The 22,965-nt window shown below is 40.3% G+C and overlaps 1 protein-coding gene across 1 annotated transcript; it reads left to right on the forward strand.

Annotated features, from left to right (window-relative positions):
• The first annotated feature begins 390 nt into the window (after nucleotides 1-390).
• Nucleotides 391-19,593, forward strand: gsg1l2b (gsg1-like 2b). The gene is made up of 5 exons (XM_044337824.1): nucleotides 391-922; nucleotides 2,043-2,090; nucleotides 6,079-6,231; nucleotides 16,842-16,953; nucleotides 18,711-19,593. Exons 1-5 carry the CDS (start codon nucleotides 622-624, stop codon nucleotides 19,009-19,011), a joined length of 915 nt encoding a protein of 304 aa, XP_044193759.1. The 5' UTR covers nucleotides 391-621; the 3' UTR covers nucleotides 19,012-19,593.
• The last annotated feature ends 3,372 nt before the right edge of the window (nucleotides 19,594-22,965 follow it).

Genomic DNA, 22,965 nt, shown 5'->3' on the forward strand with positions numbered 1-22,965 from the left:
TACTTGAGCAAATTGCTCATATGACTGTTAAACAAGTTTTATTTAAATATTGCCAGTGGGATGCCACCTGTTTTCAGTACAGCCTGTTTCAGCGTATTAATTGCTTTGACGCACGTAAGATGCATCATCCTGCTTCGTGTCTAGATACTCAGGCAATAAAATTCCTGAAATATGTGCAGCTGCATATGAAATAAGTGGATTTACAGAGAGAAAAGCATCATTAAATTCTATGAAATGGTTTGTTGTACATGTGATGATTTTTAGGGAGAGAAATTCCATCTAGGACCCATGGAGGACCATGCGTGTGTGTGTGTGTGTGTGCGTGTGTGTGTGTGTGTGTATGTCTGTGTGTGTGTGTCTGTGTGTGTGTGTGTGTGTGTGTGTGTGTGTGTGTGTGTGTATCAGGTGGGTATGGGGGCAGCCTACAAAATGAGAGAGTGAGCTGCGCTGGAGGAGCAGATGTGAGAGCGCACGGTTGGGGCCAGGCGCGCCACGATAATTAGCCGCGGATATATTAAGGGGAATAACCGGATTATGAGGATTTGAAGAGAAATCGCCAGAATCCGGTGTCATACAAGGCGAGGGATTAAGTTACGCGCCTTCACTTCTCCGGTCGCCGTTATGGGGATAGACCGGCGGCGGAGAGCGTCGCTGGCTCTCACCTTGAACTTCCTCGCCTTGTTCCTCGCCGTGTCGGCTCTCACCACCAGCTACTGGTGCGAGGGGACGCGGAAAGTGGTGAAGCCGTTCTGCACCGGCCCGGTTACCACCAAACAGTCGTTCTGCATCAGGTTCAACAGCTCCAACCTCAACGACACGCGGCTGGTGCAGTACATCTGGGAGACCGGGGAGGATAAGTACGTGATGAGGAAGTTTCACACCGGCATCTGGTTCTCCTGCGAGCAGAACATCAACATGACCGGTAAGTTTTTGAAAGAGGAGGCGCCGGGTTGATGCTGGGAGCGCGGGCGGTGCGCGCGGAGAGGCGCGTCGATCCAGCAAAAACCTGAAATGAAGCAAAGTCGTGCGTTCAATAGGATTTTCCTTCAGCACGTTTAAACCTGCTCTAACACAGGCTACATTTAGTAATTAATCTCAGAAATTCATTTTAAAGTTAAATGATAAATATCACAAAAAGAGTATTATCTCAAATCTTAACACCTCTAAACACACCTGAATATGAGCCGCCTTTTTGAACTGAGGATCTTTTTTTCTTTAAAGGGCTTCAGTTAATGACTATTTTAATTACTGATTCATCTGTTGATTGTTGTCTCCATTAATCTTGGCCCATTAAAATGGCAGAAAATATTCATCACTAGTTTACATATTCAAATTGCTTGTTTTGTCTGATCAAAAGTCTGAAAACCAAAGAGCATAAAATATCCTTAGTTGAAATGTAGCACATACATTTTGACAGAACATGTATGTGCTACATTATTGTTCAAGTACTACTATACTATCAAGTATTCGTTGCAGCTCTTTTTCAATGCCTCTGAAAAACATGGAGAAAAGCCAGATTAAAGGCTTAGTATATCCAATTCACAGCTGATGTTTTATTCTCTTACCTACAGTACAGCACTTACTGTTGTCTGTGGAAGCTGCTCAACTGATTCATGGGTCACGTCCAGATAAGCCATCTGAGAGCTGCATGGTCCTTCAACTGTGGATCTAGGAATACATGGCTATGTGTGTCTAGAACGTCATACGAGCATTTGTTCTGTAGACAGTGAAATCCCACACACTTGTGGCCAGAACACAGCTACAGGGTAGATCAGAGATTTTGAAATACTGGGGGAGGTGGCAGAGCTTGTTATTGCACAAACACAAAAAGGAAATCCCTTCATAGATTGGATCAAATGGTGATTGAAAATCACAGCTTTATCTATGTCACACAAAGTGAAACAGCCTGAATGTGACTCTCTGTAAATCTGGAAAATTGATGGAATACAGATGAAGCCCCTTGTCTCACTCATCAGCCTGTTGCAGTAGTGCTATTCTGTCAGTGAGTGTCAATGACGTGTCTCATTTGCAATCTTTTACAGGTGAAAATTGCAGAAGTTTCCTTTATGTTGCACCTTCCAATGAAAGAGGTAAGCATACAAGTTTATTAAATATTGTTGCATGAAACAAATGTAACAGTATACATGTTTGTTTGTCCATCCATTGATTCAGTTTCATATGGACAGGTCATGCCATCTCACCGGTGAAAAAGGAACATGGGATGATTTGTCATTTTTGCAGAGATTAAATGTCAAGATGTTTGTAAAATATAGCAGTAAAGCAGCAAGACATCCTCCAGTTAATGAAAAAGTTTATTTTGCTGCTTTCATGGGTTTAAGAGAAGTTAAAAGACACAAACCTTCTTTTTCAGGTTTCAAATCGTCTTGCTGTATGAAATCTCATGATTTTGGCTGTTTCCTGATTGATCTGAGTAAGCTGCTTAGCTCTGTGGTGACCATTTTTGACTGAAGTGGACCTTTTTTGAAAAGAAATAGAAATTCCTTTGTTGTTGTGATGAAACGATGTCAAAGCCTTTCTCCCAATTGATTCCCTTTACCAAGCAGACAGTTGGTAGATCATAATTGGCCACCAAGAGCCACATGTATGCTGCTGTTCATCTTAAAAGTCTACACTGAATTTGAAGTCACCATCAGAAGACTTAATGCTGGTTTCTTGCAATTAACGGATGTCTATCATGGCACATTGAGGCAAACAGATAAATCTTACTTTTTCTGCATCTTCTGTGATGAAGTCAACAACAAGGCTGAATCATCAGTATTTTAGCAAAATCAATAGTTCCTGGAGGAGTGACACCACAGAAGTGTGGTTTAACTAATATGTTGCACTGTTAGGTAATAAGGAAAGTGTTTTTCTAGCAAATCAATCACTTCCATAGAGTCTCATCCCTTCTAATCAGTTCCCTCAGCCCTCCCCCTGTGCTGAAACCTGCCGGTCAGTGCATCTGCAATGTTTAGCCTGATAATCAGATTGAATTGCCTTTTTCTTTTCACGTCATTATTCACTCTGTTTTCTTTGTGAAAGGTTGTTTTGCCCTGGTCAGACACTAGCGAGTGACGCATCCATCCTGCTATCGTCATTTTCAATTGACATGGAAGCTGCAGTAGCGGCTGCCAGAAGCACTTAATTCTGATGTATGTTATATTAAAGAAATATAACCATTTTAAGAAATTGTTTGAAATTTTAGGAAAAAAAGTGAAGCTAAGCAGAAAAATAACAAGTCTTAAAAGTTAATTTTCACATTTTGGTAAAAACACTCAGGGGTTAAAGTGGGATTTGGCAGGTGGGGGACCCTAAAATCGGGTGTAACGGTGCAGCAGGGATAAATGACTCGCCTCAAAATAACTCCCAAATTGATTTGCACTGTGAGCTCTGGTGGACTTGTTTTCTTTGTGGACAGGCTATGTGATCAGCTGACCCTCTCTTTAGCACCCATTTCTTGCTGTGGCTCTGGGCTGTGCAGCATTTGAATTAACCAGATAACTTCAACAACTCATCATAGACATATCCACTGTCTCATTAAAAAAAAATCTAAAATGAATGACATTACCTATCCAAGCTTTAAATTTTATCATTATCACACATTAACATTAACAATGTACTTTCTAATTGGGAAATACTCATCCCAATTTGAGGACACTTTATGCTCATCATACTAGAAGCAGGACCAGTGTGGCAGAGCTAAAATCAACCCCCACCCCACCCGCGCTAACAGTGAGCTCAGACAGACCAGGGCCCTTGTAGGGGATTCCTGACATTGCCAGCACCGCTGGTCGGGGTGTAAGTGTGCCTGCCTATCTCCCTGGCCAGCGCTGCTTGCGATGTCAGTCAAGAACCCCCGTAGCAGCTTAGCTCAGCTTAGCTTAACAGCTTGTGTGTTTGGGGATATTTGTTGAGTTTGTTGAGTAAGTTTGAAACGTTGCATTTGAAATTACCTACCACTTCAGAAAAAAACAACTTTAGAATAGCTCCCCTTCTGTAGCTAGCTAGATGCTGCAGCCACAAGTTTTATCAGCATTTGCATGTATGAACCCACTGAGGGGAAGTGATGGAAAAGAAGGACGTGTGCTGAATGTAGGGCGGGGCCGTGGGATGACATTACTTTCTGATTTGTTGAGTGAGTGTCTCAATGGCATCAGCTGGAAGGAACGCCAGGATGCAGCACACGAAAAATGAACTTGCTTTACATTATTTTGTATGAAACTGCCAATCCAATTTATTTTTGAAAATGCCAGAACGCTGTTCAGGCCCACTTTAATGCCTCAAAATGCTTATTCCCTGTCATGGTGATAGTCAGATGAGAAGATCGATACCACTCTCATGTTTGTGCACTAAGTACAGAGCTGGAGCCAAGAGGTGATTAGCTTAGCTTAGCATAAAGACCAGGAACAGCAGTAACAGCTAGCTTGGCTCTCTTGTATCACAATCATTTAGTCTGTAGAAAAATAGAAATGTAAAAATGACAATTTATGTTTTTAGGAGGAGTTATGTGCTGTAACTATCCGTTTATCCATCCGCTAAAACAGCACAGATACAATGGTGAACACAGGTTTGTTGTTCATCAGAAAAAGCTACAACATGTAATCCTGTAAAACCACAAAATGTTGTTTTAAAATTTGTGTTTTTTATACAGATTAAACAAATTAGATACAACATGTTAATTAATCAGCTTTAGAGGTGCTTGAAGGTGTATTTTTTAACTTTGGACAGAGCCAGGCTAGCTGTTTCGCCATGCATCCGGTTTACTTGATAAGATAAGCTAATTGCCTTCATTTGGACATGGAAACTGCAGTACCTGTACTTCATGCACAGACATGAGAGTGGTATTTCTCTCATCTACTGTAACTCTCAGCATGAAAGCAAATAAGCGCATTTCCCAAAATGTCAAACTTAACTTCATTTTCTGGAGTCAATTAACAGTGTAGTTTCATCACTCATCCTCACTTGTTGCCATTTTTCTGCCTGTCTAGCACAGGAAAATTATGTTTTCCCATTCTTAATCCTGCCTAAAAAGCTGTGATGTGCTTGGCTGTTTTTCTAACTTTGTAAACAGCCATGAATGAACACAACACCAGAAAAATAGGATGATGTGGGCAGCGATTCAGAGGTCTGGCGCCAGACTGCTCTATGTTTGCCTCTCCTTAAAAAAGACCAGACACTGACCCTGAAACAAAGAGTACACTGAAACAGCAGCTTAGATGCTAGTGCATTTAGACATGATGGAGCTCTGTTATCACACAACTCATTGGCTTTACATATATCCGCATGAGAGCTTCAGTCTCTTTTGCTGCAATTTCATCTGCTGATGCTGCTATGCTACATGCTGGTATCATATGATTAAAATATTAGATATATCAAAGCAAAACGAAAGCTCTGATGAAATGCATTTAATTGCAGCCACTTTTAGGGCTTTAAATGTCTTCTAATAACATTTTCCTTAATCCTCCCCACCCTGCTACTATAAATGTAAGTGGAGAAATCTTTTACTTTGGTGTGGAATTTAATTTAGAGCAGGTTAAAAGGTCTCTTTTAGCTGAAGGATTTAACTCTATTCATCATTCATACAGGGATATTTTGGGTAACAGGCATATTACTTTAGTCCACCTTGTGATTAATTAACCACACAACAACTACCTGCCCTTTGGTGTTATATGCAATTACACCACAGCTTAAATTTGCAGGTTTTTAAATCCGTTGATATTTCATCCTACCACGCACACTGACCTGAGCTCAGGATGTTGCGCGTCTCTTGGTAGATCATATATCCTTTCTCTGACTGTGAAGGTTAATGATATGGGTGACAGGGTCACTTGTCCACCTTTCCCGACTCATTCTCCTCCCCTTCCTTCTACTTCTTTTTTCCTCCCTGTATCTTCCTTTGCCCTTGCTTACCCATACTCTTTCTCAATTCCCCAACCCCCCATTTCTCATCTCTTTCCCTACACCTACACCCCCTCCATCATTCACTCAACCATGTCTACCCCCACCCCCACAACATGAATATCTATTTTTCTCTTCCTTTTTGCTATTCCTTTGCTATCACTCCAACTCTCTCCGCAGGAGTGCTGTGGCTGTGCATTGTTGCAGAGTGCCTGTATATCCTCCTGCTGTCCACTGGAGGCATCCTCATGTCAATAGAGGTGTGTCATTTTGGCAATGTCATCGACGGCCTCAAGCTCAACGCCTTCGCTGCCATATTCACTGTGCTCTCAGGTGAGTCACATCATGATTTCTTGCCATCAAACTGAGAATCAGATATATCTAATCAAATTATTGGGAGTGGATGGTTGCAGCTGTCAAACTCATCTCTAAATATCTGCTTCATGCTCCTAAACGCTGTCAGCTTCTGTGGTGCATTACTGACTGGCCTGTAACACCAATAAATGTTGATACAACAATTGTTACAATAATCCAACTTTTCATTGCCATAGACAAATATTGCACCAATCAAATTACAGTGCCAAGACTGTCTGTCAGAACTTATCACTGCAAGAAAATATATAAAATGTCAATTTCAATTTTGAACAACTAAGTACACAAGTCAAAAACATTAACAATACTGATTTATTGTTTAGTCCTTCTTTGTTTCCATGCTGGCATTTGTCCCACAACATATTCAGGCCAGTTGCAGCTACTCAGCCCCTGAGAAGATTTCCAGCCAGTTTGCAGTCTGCCTCCCTCTCTCGGCGGAGGAATTAACAATGACCTTCTCTCTAATCCACTCTGTGAAAATGAGCCTGACCACCACATCCTGGGCAGTGAATCAGCAGTGAAAGATACTCTGCTCAGTAGCAGTGACTTGCAGCGTTTTAGTCACTTGACAGGTCAGATTGAGAAAATGTCTAAAAGAGCCATAGGCTGAGGAATTGTATCCCCTGTACACCCTGGGTCCACACTTTGAACATGGTCACAGATATTTAACATTTGTAACATACAGTATATATTGTATCTATTTGGTCAGAAACACCTTGCTAGTACAAGTGAAGATGCCTTTTGACTCTAGAATAGCTTGACTTCTTGAGGGCCTAGATTCAATGAGATGCTGGAAAGAGAATAAAGGAATCTCAGTGTATTTGCCAACTTTGCGCCATAAAACTGAAGCCTCAACAGACAAAAACCAGGCTAGATAGGGGGATAATGTATGGAGCCTTGTGTTTATAGCAATCAAATTGTAACAACAAAGATTTTGATATGGACTGTATCTTGTTAAACTGAAGACACTTCTCAAGTTGAAATATTAGCCAAATTTAACTGTGTCCAAGACTAGCCATTCTTAACCCTCAGAGTGCCATCTAGTGGGCCGCCGAGGCAGTGGTTTTGCCAAATGGTTAGCTTAAAATTGAGAAATTATTATTTTTTTGGTAATTTATCTAAATGTGCTCAAAAATTCACATCAATGAAAAACGGCAGAAAACGCATAATTTCAATGACCAGTTACGTTTGAATATCACCACGCCAATCAGGACACATCACCAAGCATAAATGTTTTTGCCACTGTTAGCTAGCTAAAGTACCCTCGGATGCAGTGACACAAAATGGATTGTTTTTTGAAACGAGAAAGTAATGTGGGAGACAACCCTGCACCAGTAACAGCTCCAAAGCATGTGGGGAGGAAATATGACCCTGAATACATTAAATTTGGATTCACAATGGCAGGCAGTGATGCTGAGCCAAAAACACAGTGTGTTGAATGTGGTGAAATCCTGTCAAATGAGGCGCTAAAACCATCGAAGCTCCAGAGGCACTTAAACTCAAAGCACCCGGGATGTGTTGGGAAGCCAATAGAATATTTCCCAAGGAAAAGGGACGGGCTTCAGGCACAACAGAAAGTCATCACCACATTAAAAACCCCGTCAAAAGACACTTTGAGAGCTAGCTTTATGGTTGCTGCTTTTGTAGCTCCTAGAGCACTTGACTAGTGCTGTGGATATGTGCCGAGGGTTACTAGGGGAGGCAGCTGCAACCAAAATGCAGTCAGTACCACTCTCCAATGACACCATGAGTAGAGGAATTGTTGACATGAGTGATGACATCGAATGCTAACTTGTTGAAGGATAAAGGCAAGCCCATACTTTGCCATACAGCTGGACAAGTTGACTGACATTAGCAATGCCACTTCATTGTTAGTTTTTGTAAGATACTGCTGGGACTGTATCACGAGGATCTACTGTTTGTGAGCTTCCTACAAGAACAATGGCAGATAATGTACTGCGCTGCCTTGATGATTACTTTACCAGAAAAGATCTTGATTGGAAATACAGGTGTTTGCACTGCATCAAAGACAGGAATACGTTGTGGTGTTATCAAACAGATCCAAGAGAGGGCGCCAGACGCCGAGTGGACGCACTGTTTCTTACATAGGGAAAGTCTACAACAAAGTAGATATCACCAGAACTGCATGAAGTCATGAACGTGGCTGTGAAAACTGTTAACTATATTCAGAAAAATGCACTTAACTCAAGGTGTTTTGCTGCTCTGTATGAAAGACTTTATACTGATCATTTGCAGCTCTTGTACCACAGTGAAGTAAGGTGGCTTTAGAGTGGACATGTGCTTAATCACTTTTTTGAACTGAGAAAAGAAGTGCACACATTGGTGGAAGAGCAGCACTTCTCTCTTGCTGCGTATTATACTGATGGTCACTTTTGTGGAAAACTGGCCTACTTATCAGATATATTTGACCAGTTAAATCAGCTCAATATATAAATGAAAGGCAGAAATAACAGTGTTTTTGGTTTCAGACAAAATTGAGGGCTTCAAGAAAAAAGATGGGAGGATTGAGATGTTTTCACTCCTAAGTGAAACTTTGGAAGCCTCTCCTCATGTCAACATATCCAGTGCTATAACCCAGCATTTGACTCATTTGTCACAAAAGTTTGCAGACTACTTCCCAGAGGACCCACAACATGGAAACCTTAAGATTTTGAACCCTTTCTCATTGGATCCTGAAGACAGAAGACATGGCTCTGTCCTTTTTGTTAGAAAATGAACTAATGGAACTATCAGCAGGCAGCAGCCTGAAGCTTCAACTCACACAAGTTGACCTTGCTTCATTCTGGATACTGGCTGCCAGTCAATATCCCTCTCTGTCAAAACAGGCAATAAATTCCTGTTGCCTTTCACCACCTCCTATTTATGTGAGTCAGGGTTTGCCATTGTGACTGTCACAAAATCAAAGGCAAGGAACAAACTGAAAGCAATTTGAATGCTACTCTGTATGTCAGCCTCTCACCCATCCCACCACGACTTGATCTCATTATTTCCCAGAAGCAAGCTCAAGTGTCTCACTGAGGGTAAGCAGAATATTTATTTTGGTCTTTACAGCTGACAGGGGCATAACACTGTCAGTTTAAGATCAAAAAGTATATGCCCTTGATCAGCAACAAAGTTGAGATAATCTTGTGTGCAACACTTCTGACTTCAATGACAAAGGTCTGAAGAAACTCTCCTCAGGAATGCGGGATATTTAGACCTCGCTGAGCCAAAGGCTGCATATTGATGGGCTTAGAATTTGAGATAGGATTCTCCTAGTCTGACTAATGCTTTGATTTTAGACAAAGTACAGAGTCTGGTAAGTCCTCTTTGATCTTGTTGGCATGTGAAGCAATGAAGAGGCTGTACCCTCACTGGTTGAATATCCCTCAAACTTTGTGTCACTTGCTTGGTGTCTCATTAGTGTCATTTGATGCTCATCTGTTCCTACAAATAACTGGGAAGGATATTTTTACTTCAGGAAACGTAACACTTAACAGTATGGTACAGTACACAACATCCTTTTCAACAAATCCCATGAAAACACCAAAACCAACAATTAATTGCTACTAACAAATATTGTGCGTGTGTGTGTGTGTATCCAAGGCCCGATATATCTTATGCCTCAGTGATATAGACCTCCATTGTTGTCCTAAAACTATACAAAACACATCAATGACCCACACCGTTAAATTGGCTGGTGTGTTCCTTCACACACAATGTTATTAATTATTTAGTTTCAATTCCACATTCACCTTCCGACTGCTGGAAATACTCATAAGTTTACTAAATGTGTATTCATCCGCAGCTGAAAATAGTCCCCAGCAATTGTGCTATTTCCTCCTATTTGAGTAACATTTGCTAAAAACTACAGTGCCCAACTGTATATAGTTGGAAAAAAAACAACTGTATACTTTATAAACTATTATACCAGTTTGTGACTATTTACATCTAAAACATTAACAAAAGCCTATTTTCCATCAGTAATTCATATTCATTTACTGTCTGATGTTGAAGTGTCCTTGAGGAAGACCCTGCTCCAGATGAGCAGCTCCGCAACCAACAGGGTATGAGTGTGTGTGCGTGGGTTATTTGTTCTGCAAAATGTTCCATATAAGCACAGTCCATTTACCATGTGTCATTTAGCAACTGATTCAGAGTTAATCAGGAATGATTCATTTAGAAATTGTTCAGTATGCAGATTCACTGGTATCTAGTGTCATGGCTTTCAGTCAATCCTAATGAATACCTATAGGGACGGACTTCATTTCAACATGCTTCCATAATATGCGCAATATATACTGTATATCACTCACTTGCTGAGTTGGGTTGATTGAAGGTCTGGGTTTTGGTCAGGTTGCAGCAGGGCAAATGAGTGAATGAATAAGTGGGAGTGCATGGAAGTGTGCAGTGCATTATGCTTGCATTATGCTTGCATAGTGCGCATAGTGGATCCAAAGTACTCAAAATAATTTTGTTTATGATCAAAAACTAAAGTGAAAACAAATGTAATATTTTAGTGTATAGCTTGCTTGTGAGTGGTTGAAAAACAGTTTCTTCTCAGCATCCTCATGTCACACACCTGTGTCTTTTTCTGTTGAATGACAGGCGTACAGTGATTGCGTCATTTTAACTCAAACTGTGATGTCTTGTAGTTCTTTAACAAAACAAACAAAATGGCTCCTACATCTGGTACTGCCATTCTCAATCAGTGGGTCACAGCCCACAGGTGGGCCTCAGAGCGCCATCTAACGGGCCACCGAGGCAGTGGTACTGCCAAATGGGGGTGTGGGGGTTGGAATTTACAAAGCTAGTTCTTTTTATATCTAAACTAGTGCAGTGCCCATTCAAAAGATGCTGAATGGGCCGACTGCTCAATACCTAGAGAGAGTTGTGCCCGTCCCTTAAACGCCTCTCATGCAGTCTATCAGTAGATGCTACAATTTACAAATGCTCCCTAAACGCCTGTGATGCAGGCTATCGGTAGACACTATAAATATATAAACTTTTTTAATTCATTCTCTATGGTAGTTCTTATCACTACAGGTGTTATCCCACCTTCGACCACAATGTGGGTTGCAATGTCAAAGTGGCGCTGTCTGTATTTCCACTCATTCACTCATCCATGTGCAAAAGAAGAAGCAGAAGCAATATTGATACATCCAGCACTAAGTCTTGAACATACATGCCAAGTTTCGTTCACAGCACACAGTTCAATAGTAGAGCTTAAGTCTCTTAAACTTTTTCAAGTCATTATCACTACAGATGTAATCCCACCTCTGACCACAACGTGGGTTGCAATGGCAGAGTGGTGCTCTCTGTATTTCCGCTCATTAACTTCGCAGTCAGAGGAAGAAGCAAATCAACATTGTCGAAGCAACATTGTTTATGAGGTATTTTTATATATTTCTGAGCATGCTTGAGACATCGAGTACTAAGTCTTGCACGTACATGCTGAGTTTCATTCACAGTAACGTTACACAGTTCAATAGTAGAGCTTAAGTCTCTTAAACGTTTTCAAGTCATTAACACTGTGGATGTAATCCTACCTCCAACCACATTGTAGGTTGCAATGGCAGAGTGGTGCTGTCCATATCTCTGTTCGTTGACTTCACAGGCAGAAGAAGAAGCAAATCAACATTGTTTATGAGGTATTTTTTATATATTTCTTGAGAACTGCTCAACCAAACAACTTCATACATCGACATTGCACTTCCTTGTTTCCCCAGCAATCCACCTGCCAGGTATGAGGTAGATCAGATCAATGGTTCTCGAGATATGCGAGGGACAAACTTACATACATACAGACAGATAGACAGACAGACAGAGATTCCTTGCTTTATAGAGAGAGATGTGCTCAAGAATTCACATAAATAAAAAAGTCAAATTAAAATGGACAATTTCAATGACCAGTTACATTTCAATATCACCAATCATGACACATCATCAGGTAGAGACAAACGTGTTTTGCCACTGTTGGCTAGCTGGCTAGTTTTCTCTGGGGATCCTGCTTCAGAAGACATGGCTCTGTCCACTGTGTTGGAAAATGAACTGATGGAACTATCAGCAGACAGCAGTCTGAAGCTTCAGCTCACACAAGTTGACCTTGCTTCACTCTGGATACTGGCTGCCAGTCAGTATCCCCCTCTGTCATAACGGGCAAATTTCTGTTACCTTTCACCACCTCCTATTTATGTGAGTCAGGGTTTTTCATTGTGACTGTCACAAAATCAAAGGCAAGGAACAAACTGAAAGCAACTTTGAATGCTACTCTGCATGTCAGCCTCTCACCCATCCCACGTCTTGATCTCATTATTTCCGAAAAGCAAGCTCAAGTGTCTCACTGAGGGTAAGCAGAATATTTATTTTGGTCATTACAGCTGACAGTGGCATAACACATATTTACAGCCCGGTTTATTTTTTTCTCATTTATATGGGAAGGTGACCTCTGAGGTTTTTTTTTTTTTTAACAATCAGAGGTGGGCCTTAAGTTACAAATGGTTTAGAACCCCTGATCTAGTCTTCATTAGACACTGGTTCATAGACTTAGTACCAGTCTGTATTGAAGTGAGTTGCCATTATCTACTGTATAGTCTTTGATTTAGAGTCATTCCTAACGAGTGGATTTTAGCAACATCAGCATTCATCTGGAATCGTGTTTCTGGCAACTTGGTGAAGATAAGTTCAATATTCTCCTGTTTTTTAGCTCCACCCAAACAAAGATGGTAACATGGTGAAATGTATCCTAACTAGCTCCCACTTGACTCCTCTGCCTTGGCAAACAATTCCTGGAAATCTTACAAGGTCTTATATCAACTTAATACAAAATCATAGCAGAAATCACCACTGGCTCCTCTTCCCAAACACCTGAGACATGAAAGATTGATGGGAAATATTTGGGTTTAGGTACATTTGACACCAGGCAGGAAAAATCGATGACTTACAGACTTTACATATTCTGTATAAATATATCACAACAGAGAGAAATTGTTGACCATCTTTCAGTCATCCAGTCGTGGTGTCCTAATCTTTTCATTTTTGCTGACAGGAGTTGAACCCAGGATGCTCTCCCACTGCTGAAGCCTCTCAAACTCAAGCTTCACTGAGTTATGTTTTCATGACCTTGCCCTGGCATTTTGCCCATTCTAACTTTCAGTTGAACAGTAGCTGAACCTCTCAACCCCCGTCTGCATGTGCAATGTTTTATTTATGAGTGACTCGCTGTCTGGAGAAGTGTGCTGTTTGCATAAAAGGGGAGGTGAACCTTGTAAACTTCATATTGAGTGTAACCTTCTTGAAAAAAAAAGACACTTTTTTGCAGCATAAGTCCCAGCATGCTGGCTTTTTAACAACCTCCCAAGCTTATCACAAAGTGTTTAGTCTGCTTGTAAAATTTCTGAATTAAGAAAGGCATTTAAAAGTTGTTTGTTTTTAATGGGGTGAATAGATTGAGGTTATGGTAATGAGGTCCAGAGGATAGAAGGGAGCAGATTAACCTTTATTATAGAGAGTATGAAGAGGTAGTGTGAGAGTATGTGACAGGAAAAAAGGAGAGTGTGGAAGAAAGACTAAGAGATCCTTTTTTTGTTGTTGGAAATGAACTTACGGTGTGGGTGATTAACTTTACCGTCTCTGCAAAAACAGCAGTTTGTTCGGTTAAACTGATTGTGCTGCACATATGCAAAAGAAACACAGACTACTGTTTATAACCAACCAAACCATGTAAGAATGTAGGATTGACAATGTAGAGTAAGTAATGTAGATTCACTTGTATAGTCTACATTTTTCTTATTTCAACAAATCTCATGAAAAGAAAACCAACAATGTGTTGTCATCTCTCAATACTGACATCCCTACCCTGTCTGTAGCACTCAGCCCCAAGCCCATTGTTTCCTACTAAAGACATACATCTTTAAAAACAGATCATAAATATATAACTTCAGTTTTTTTAAAAGATTAACCACAGCCACAGATTAACAGCAGCAGAGCAGTGTCTCTAAATTACAGTGTTCATGGTAATGAAGGATGTCATCCAGTGCAATGCTGTGACTCATTGTGTTTCAACAGTTTTTGGACAATGGAGCTCTATGGTACAAAGGAATATCAGGCTTTGACTTCACTAGCAACACTTGTTAGTAGGATCAGTTCATTGTTGGTTTTGGTATTTGGATTTGTTGATAATAACAGAAATATAGAATATCTCCAGATTTATTGTTAAGGTGCCTATACAGTATTTGATTCTGGGTGCTGATGAAAGTTGACAATCACAAAAGAAACATGATGAAATCTTTAGTCTGTCCAACATGGTGGTCCTAGATTGCACTGCAAGAACTGCCACCAAAAGCTCATTTATAGCTTTGGTGACCCTAACGTCTCTGTTTGTTGCTTCTACCTTCATCTACAAACCAGCCAATCAGAATACAGCATAAAGTGATGCAGAAAACTCCTGCCGACATGACATTGTTTGCTTCATTTCCAAAACATGAAAGCAGTGCAGATGTTTAATGTGAGCTGATGACATTTCTCAACTTGCATATATATTTTAATGATTTTTTTTTCTTTATTTTATAGTATGACGGTACAAAGAAACAGGAAACACAGGGAGAAAGGGGTGATGACATGCAATAAATATTAAGGTTATACGGTACGCGTCTTAACCACTCATACACCAGGATTGCATATGGCACAGTATGTTTTTTCTGGCTGCATCGTAGCACGATGATTCACTGAGCATTCACAGCACATACTGACATGCCTAAGAATTTATTCTGTACAGTGTGACACAGATTGTCACAGTGTCACATGCAATGAACCGCTGAAAGATCACTGTTCTCGCAGTCTCTACATGTGACCCCTTGTCACTGGTTGCATGTTTAATAGTCGTGACTAATTCAGTGATTCTTTTTCTGATTTTATTATTTTTAAAGGGAAAAAAACTCCAACCATAATTTATGTAACAGATATATACATACATTTTTTTCTGCTTTTTTTAAATCTTGTGAATCATTTCACTACAATTCAAGTTCATCTTGCAACCCTAGGTGGGGTTTAACCACCTTTTATACACATAGTTTATGTTCATTTTTGTTCCAAAAATGAACCAAAATAAAATTAGGTTTTTCCAAACACCATAATAATGAGGACATAATATTTAAAACTTTCATTTAGGCTTGTACACAACATGTTTTTATGAGGGGATTTTGTGGCATGTCCTAATTAAGATGCAACATAAAAAACTCATAAATCCATTAAGAACCTTCCTCTTACTTGTTTATTTATTCATTCATTCTTTGTTAAACTTGTTGCCCCCTAGTGGCAGTTGAAGGGTAAGGCCATGTTTACTAATGACACTGAATCAGGATCATTTACTCACTTTCTCTCTGTAATCAGAGGCGTCACATCCATGATGCTGCGTATCCTTGTTAAGTGCTTTGGTGCTAAATATAAACGACCTGGATTGACATTTATTGACTTCACACGGAGGAACCTGACCTTGAATGAGAAGAACACGCATAATTTCCACATCACAGAACGTGCCAAGACTTGGATCTCAGATTTGTTCTGCTCATCCTGACACAAAGCTGTCTCTGATCTGCATAGAATTATGATAATACTGCGGGTGTAAGATATCTTTAGGAATATACATGAGCATTGATAGGGATGAGATGGGAATTTAGGTGTTTGGTGCTGAATCTGGTGCGCTGTTGTTCAGTCCAGGGATTTGGGGGGGCTTATGTGGTAATCGGATTGGTCGGCTACACATGCTGGGGTTTTTTTTTTTTATTATTCCTGCTCTATTTTATAGGCAATGAGAAGTCCAGTGTGTGAGGAGGGCCTGCGCTTCATCTGACAAAATCTGGCACATAAAATGAGAGGGGAAAAAACCCAGACACAAAGGGAAAAAACAAAAAGAACAGGAACAGAGGAAAACAGAAGCTAGAGGAGAAGAAGAGAAGAGAGAAAAGAGACAATAAGAGGAGTGGAAGTATAAATGCACAGACAGAAGCAGTTGCAGCATTCTTAAATTAGCTAATCTGCACCGTCACTTCTCTTACCAATTGACTCTCTTTCTCTTTACCTCACAAACAAAAACATGCAGTATATAGTACAACATCTTGTGGTTATTTGGCTGCACATAGTTTTGACACTTTGAATTTCTGTCCAGGCTTAGAGATCAGGTTTTCACCCAATCAAGACATCTTGGCATTCTGCATGTGCATTGATATAGACATCTGATCATGGTCGGGTGATGTAATCAGTCCCAAACAGGCAGCCAAAAAAATACCAGCATCAGGTATGACTAACTATGAGCCTCAAAATCACCTGAATATTAGTATATAGAGAGATTCATTTGGACTCTTTGTTTTTGGACTGTATATAGGAGGAATTCATCTATGTGACACATTTCATTTGTTGATTAGTTTACTCATTTGTGCAGGTTTACATATACCGTTACAATGACTCCTCAGCCTCATACTATGTAATATTGCCACCAAGTGGTGATTGAAGAGAAGTGCATTCTTCCCTCAGATGAGGACGTCCGTATCATCTCTTGTTCTCTTGTGTGGCAGGTCTGTTGGGGATGGTAGCACACATGATGTTCACCACAGCCTTCCAGCTGACTGTTAGTCTGGGCCCGGAGGACTGGAAACCTCAGACATGGGACTACAGCTGGTCATACATGTGAGTTGGGGGTCTTGTAACAAGATAATTTTAATAACCTCTGTTTCTTTCAATAACTCTGGGTGGAGATTATGACTATCAAGATTTACTTCAGACCCCATGAATGATATCTGGGTTTTTTTCCTGTAAAATCTGAAGTTGACAGCTATATATTTTATTTGTGTAATGCCTTAGTTTGTTTAAGAAGAGCTTTGATTTGCATGTAATGAATAATATAAAGTGATGCATGGAAGATAAGGTACAGAAATAAATACATACTGTACACATATATGAACATATCACATTGCAACCAAAGAACGCAATCTCCCTCCAGCTTCAAAAAAGGTACTAAAAGGAGCAAACAACCCTACTAGACAAGTCAATGTTTATAATCATCCCATCAGAATAAGTCATCAAAGATGAAGGACATTATACTAAAAAGTGTAGCCCTTAAATCACCATAGAATAAGCAATAAAACATTAAACTGATTTCTTTTTTTGTCTCACCTAAATTACATAACAAACCAAACCTTTACTCTTCAGTTAGACCTTTAAACCGACTCATTTCTATAGTTAATAGTAATGTACTTGAACGCAACACATCTTTAACATTTGGTTGAATTCTTCTTTACATAGGGCTTTCTACACTGTAGTTATTTTATTTCAGACAATATGTTCATAATTTTTAACATATTTTGAACATTTTTCTATATAGATAAGAAACAATTTGCACTGAGCATCACTAATATTACCCTTTAACCTGTTTTGGTAAAATAAAAAAATGAATGAATCACACAAAGTAAAAATTTTACCTCACTAGTCCAGGAATGTCCATGCAAAATGGCCCTTGTACATAACCATATCTTATGTACAATAAGCATAAACAATATCTTTGTCACATTTAAGTCTGAAGTTTGAAGTTTCCCATCTTATATCACTACTGATGGCCAAAACTGGTGTGAACTCCCAGAAATGATTTCATAGCTCTGTAATGAACTGTGTTACAATTTTAATGTTACTCAAACCAGAAAAACCAGATCAACAGGATACTGGTTGTGATATGTATTTTGGAGAATCCTGGTTATATTCTGTACATGTAAACACCAGTTTTGACAAACCGGAACGTTAGCTGGGGTACTTTGATATAAGCCAGGAGACTGTGGCATGTAAATGTAAGATTTTGTGGTTGGGTGGTAAACCTGCAATGACACAGACAATACAAACCCTGGATACTGCATAACTGTGTATACAGGGTGATGAATAACTAGATTCTCATATAAATGACCAGGTTAAGACTCAAACACCAATGTGAATATTAATGTGCTCATTTGTATGTTGTAGCATTAAATTTTCCTCTGGAACTATCTACAATGACAAACAGCCTCAGACCAAAACTACACTAATTATTTATGGTGTTTTTATGATTTAAATCAGTGTAATTTGGAATGTCGTCAAAAACAATCATGGAATTAATTTTTTAGGTTTTGTTTTGTCTCTCACTAATCATAATAAGTTTTGTTTCCCTGTCACATAATAATTAACAAAAATGGCTTTGACAGCTTGTTTTGTTGAGATGGAGTAATTGTTATGTCGGGATCATGAAATAATAAACTGTTTTTCTTTATTTGTGACATTAAGGAAACAGGCTTGTTTTGTCAAAATCATAAATAATTTTCAAATTTGTTTCCTTTTTCCCTCTTTTTCTTGCCCTTTTTCTTGGGAGATTTTATTACCTCTTGAACAATTAGACTCACACTTTTTATGTCTCTTTCCTTTAGTTTGGCGTGGAGCTCCTTCACAGCCTGTATGGCATCCTCAGTCACCACCATCAACCGCTACACCAAAACCATCCTGGAGTTCAAGCACAAGCGCAGAAACATTGAGAAGAACCTGAAGATCAAGCAGAAGCTGTTGGAGCTGGACTCTCCAGAGCAGGTGTGGGACATGTACATCAGTTCTGTGCCAAGCACTGCCGAGGAGCTGCTGGACCTGTCATCCAACGGCCGCAAACTCTCCAACACCTCCATCTTCCTGGACCTCAATGACCTGCCTGACCCACAGGGAGAAGAATACTGCTAGAGGAGCAACATGTAGCATTTTGAAACATCAGCATGCCATTGTCATGTTTAATGTGATACAGTACTTACTGTAAACAAAATCAGACCATGGTTGAGAGCTGTAAGCTGCATTAATTTTTATTTATTTATTTATTTATTTTGGCCACTTATGAGCGACAAGAAATTCTTTCAAAGTTGACATGGCTAACATGTTAGCAAACAGCTGCCTATTTAACCAACCAGCAGACACAGCAACATCCACCCGAGTCATGATTCTGGACACCTGAAGGAATGTAAGTTAAATATTCACTCTCCATCTAGCTCTGTTTTGGTCTCCTCCTGAGGAATATAATTGTGTTTAGCCTCCTAAATGCGCCATTATAGTCACAAGCTCATTGCTAACTTTTTCTGTCAGCCATTTGATGCTGGGCAGGTAGTGTACAATGGATACATTTAATTAATAAAAGAAAATTAAAAGCGTGCAATATACTTCACTATCAACGTTGTCCTCTAAACAATCTCCAAAGGTCTTTGAAACTGTTGGGGGTTTTTTTGTTGTTTTTTTTACTCATGTTAGCTAGCTAGTTTAGGAACACTCACATGCAGATAGACCATGGATGTATTATAAGAGCTGGATAGGGCTCCACCGCTCAGCCTTGCAGTCAAGTTTTCCCAGTGGTCACTCGCAGTATTGCAGTAAAAAATCCCCCTGCGGCCTAAAAAGCTTTTTCCCCATAGACCACCATTGTAAAAGAGACATCTGTAAAACTGCTGACAGGACACCTCGAACTCCAAACAAGGTCAATTATGACTCTTTTTACTATGAAATTTCAATCCATAGAGGTTTTATATTTGTAAAACTTTCCTCGAGCCGAGAAATGCGATTTAAAAATCCATGACGTCATCACAATGCAAATATGGGCTGAGCGGGAACTCATGGGTGGGGCAGCAGGGGAAACACTACTGCACATATTCAGTGGGCCACACAAGGCGGAAGCAAACCCGGGAGCTAGAAATTTTTTTTGGTGTATGCGCCAGCTGAGCAGTTCTTATTGGACTGAATGGGCGCCGTTTTTTGTTTGGTATCCAGCTCTTATAATACATCCACCAGATAGACTTGGTAAGGGAGTGATGACGTACCTCTGTGGAAAATTAGCATCCTGTTGTTGTTGGGCTGAGTGATGGGGAAAGACGTAGCACATATAGACAGTGCCAAAATTCAAGGTAATTACTGCAAAAATACCCATAAGGTATGAAAACAATGAGTTTTCAGCTTTTTTTTCTGAATCACATTGTTTCCTCGCAGCCCATCAGCAAATATTTTGTGGCCAAGTATCATCATTAGCCAGGAGATTGGGAACTACTGTTTGGGGCATACTTTCTTTGCAAGCATGCATTTTTGTAGCATTTACATAAAAATAAGACTCAATAGTGGTCTTGTTTGTTTACAGTAACAATACTAATGTCTCAGAATTGATGTGGTGATGATGTATTGATGCTAAAATGCTACATGTAGCTCCTTTAAGGACCTGTGCTGAACCAAACAGCAAGTCTTTTAACCACTGAGCCCATCACATCAACCCTACAGTTGTGTTAGTAGGTGTAAACAGATACCTCTACTCAAGCAATACTGCTAAGAAAAACCCTGTGAGTTAAAGGGAGTTTGAAGCTGAGGACAGGACAAGAGTCTTCACTACCAAACCCACAGCCAGCTCAAGAGAAAACTCTGTGGAGAGGACAGTGGCCTAATCCAAGCCTTCTGATTGACGGTATGCCTCAGCCAACTAGGGCTGTGACGGTATGGATTTTTTCTTACCGTGGGGAAAAAGCAACATGTCCCCTGCGGTTTGCCCTCCCTCCCCTCGCTTACGTACACTTGTTTTTGCTAATATAAACACACAGGCCACAGCCTCGGGTTTTACCCGACAATGAAGAGATCCTGTCCGACTGGAGAGCTTTTAGCCCGACTAGCTGGATAGCGAAGTCGGGGAGACTGTTGTGCAGCCACATCTCAGTGAAGATGAGGGCACAGCAGTTTGTCATTTCTCTCCAGGAGGTCAAAAGCAGTCTTGTTTTATTGTCGATGGAGTGGATGTTGACGAGGAAGACTGATGGGAGAGCTGGTCAACTGGGGTCAGCCTTTAGCCTAGCCTAGATGCAAGCTTGCCGCACTTCCACTTCCTCACACACTGCTTTCAGTGTCCCCTGGGCGGTTGTTCTTATGGGGCAATGCAGAGGTCTTGCGGCCTGGTGCATGGAGCAAGCTGAGGCAACACAGATTCTCCAACATATCACGTAGCCTCCTATGTCTCCACTGTATTACCGTATATCACACAGTATATACACAAGCACATTAGACTGCTGTATATGACAGTTGTGGTTGACATTTTTTTTTAAAAGTGCAGTGATGACAGTAATGAGCTTGACCCTGCGGTAGGCATCACATGACTGAGGTATTGCGGTAATGCAGTTATCGTCACAGCCCTACAGCCAACTCTCCTCCATCTAAAACTAGCACACTCTAATGACTCTCAAGCCTTTTGGCTTGTTGACTGTTGGATTTTATTCATTGTGGAAAATGTACAAAGTTGCTAAAGCTGTGTGTCCATGACTCACTCAGATGTAGATACACATTGCTGGACAGCCCATAAGGAGAGCAAGTTGCTCCACCTGCTGATTCTTGTACACATACTGTATATTGGAGTGATGGTACACTGCCTCCCACCCAACAACTGAACCAAATAGCATGAAGAAGTTTAAGGGTGTTTTCAAACCTGTGTTGCTTAGTCTGGTTGGATCTTGCTCTGGTTCATTTTCCTCTTTGGTACGATTCATTTGGGCAGATCTGAGACAAAGAATTTGTTTGTGACCAGAAGAAGTAGCCTCCTTCTGGTCACAAACAAATTCTGAAATGGTTCATTTATGTTGGGAATGTGATTTGACCTCGATCTGACCCAACTACAAGGCATACTCTGTGAGTTTGAGCAAAATGGCTCCAGTAGCTGGGTGCACTTTTGCATGCTGGGATGAGGATGAGTGACATCAACAGTTGCTAGCACATGGCCAGAGAATGAATCGACGTCTGACCTGTACTAGCAACAAAGTACACTGTCCTCTTGATATTTCTGCAGCTAGGACCTCTTCTTTTGTTTATGTCCTTGCTCCCACTCCAGACACATTTGACTAATCAGTGGAGTGATTGTTCTCGTGTGGCATTCAGTGATGCATTTTGGTTAGTTTGAATTTATTTATGTGTGAAAAGAAACCAAACCAAAGGGAGAACGCAACAAGTTTACCAGCTCATCCACTGATTTGGACCAGAGAAAACAAATTACAGGTTTGAAAATGCCCTAAGACACACATCATCAGGTGTTATTCCTCATACTGAAATGCAGTTGCAGTATTCACCGAGTATTTGTGTCTCACCATGGAAGAAGTGTTTAGCAGAATTGCTGTCAGTGGACCAAGATGAGGAATTGTAGTAACAGAGGGTAACAGAGGGCCTGAGGATTATTGCTTCACCCATAGAGGAATACAAGTGTAACGTGTAAAGGATGAGAGGACTACATGGGTGAAGGAAGCCTACAGGCCATGCTGAGTGCCTTTACTTACAGCAGCATGCCTCTGATCAAACAGCATGCTCCGTGCTCACAACATTTTAATGGGGTCAATGCTGTTTCTCTGACTAATACTGCTTTAGAGGAAACGTGTAGCTGTCTGTGCAAACTGCCAAAACTCATCAGCGAGAGGAGCACGCCTCTTTTGAAGCTCTCTATGTAATATTTACTTGATAAATTGAGTACTTTTCTTATGTATCTGGCTGTTGAGTTAATTCAGAATTGTACTGTTTGAGAAACACTGACCAGGATTGTTGTTATTTAAGTGCATTTGAAAATGTATATTATATATTTGTGTACTTAATTCATTTGTTCTATTCAAAGTGAAATGTAATGTAGACAACTTTCAGATTTATTCT

This window comes from Thunnus albacares, chromosome 20, assembly GCF_914725855.1.
Source record: "Thunnus albacares chromosome 20, fThuAlb1.1, whole genome shotgun sequence".
Taxonomy (NCBI): Eukaryota; Metazoa; Chordata; class Actinopteri; order Scombriformes; family Scombridae; genus Thunnus; species Thunnus albacares.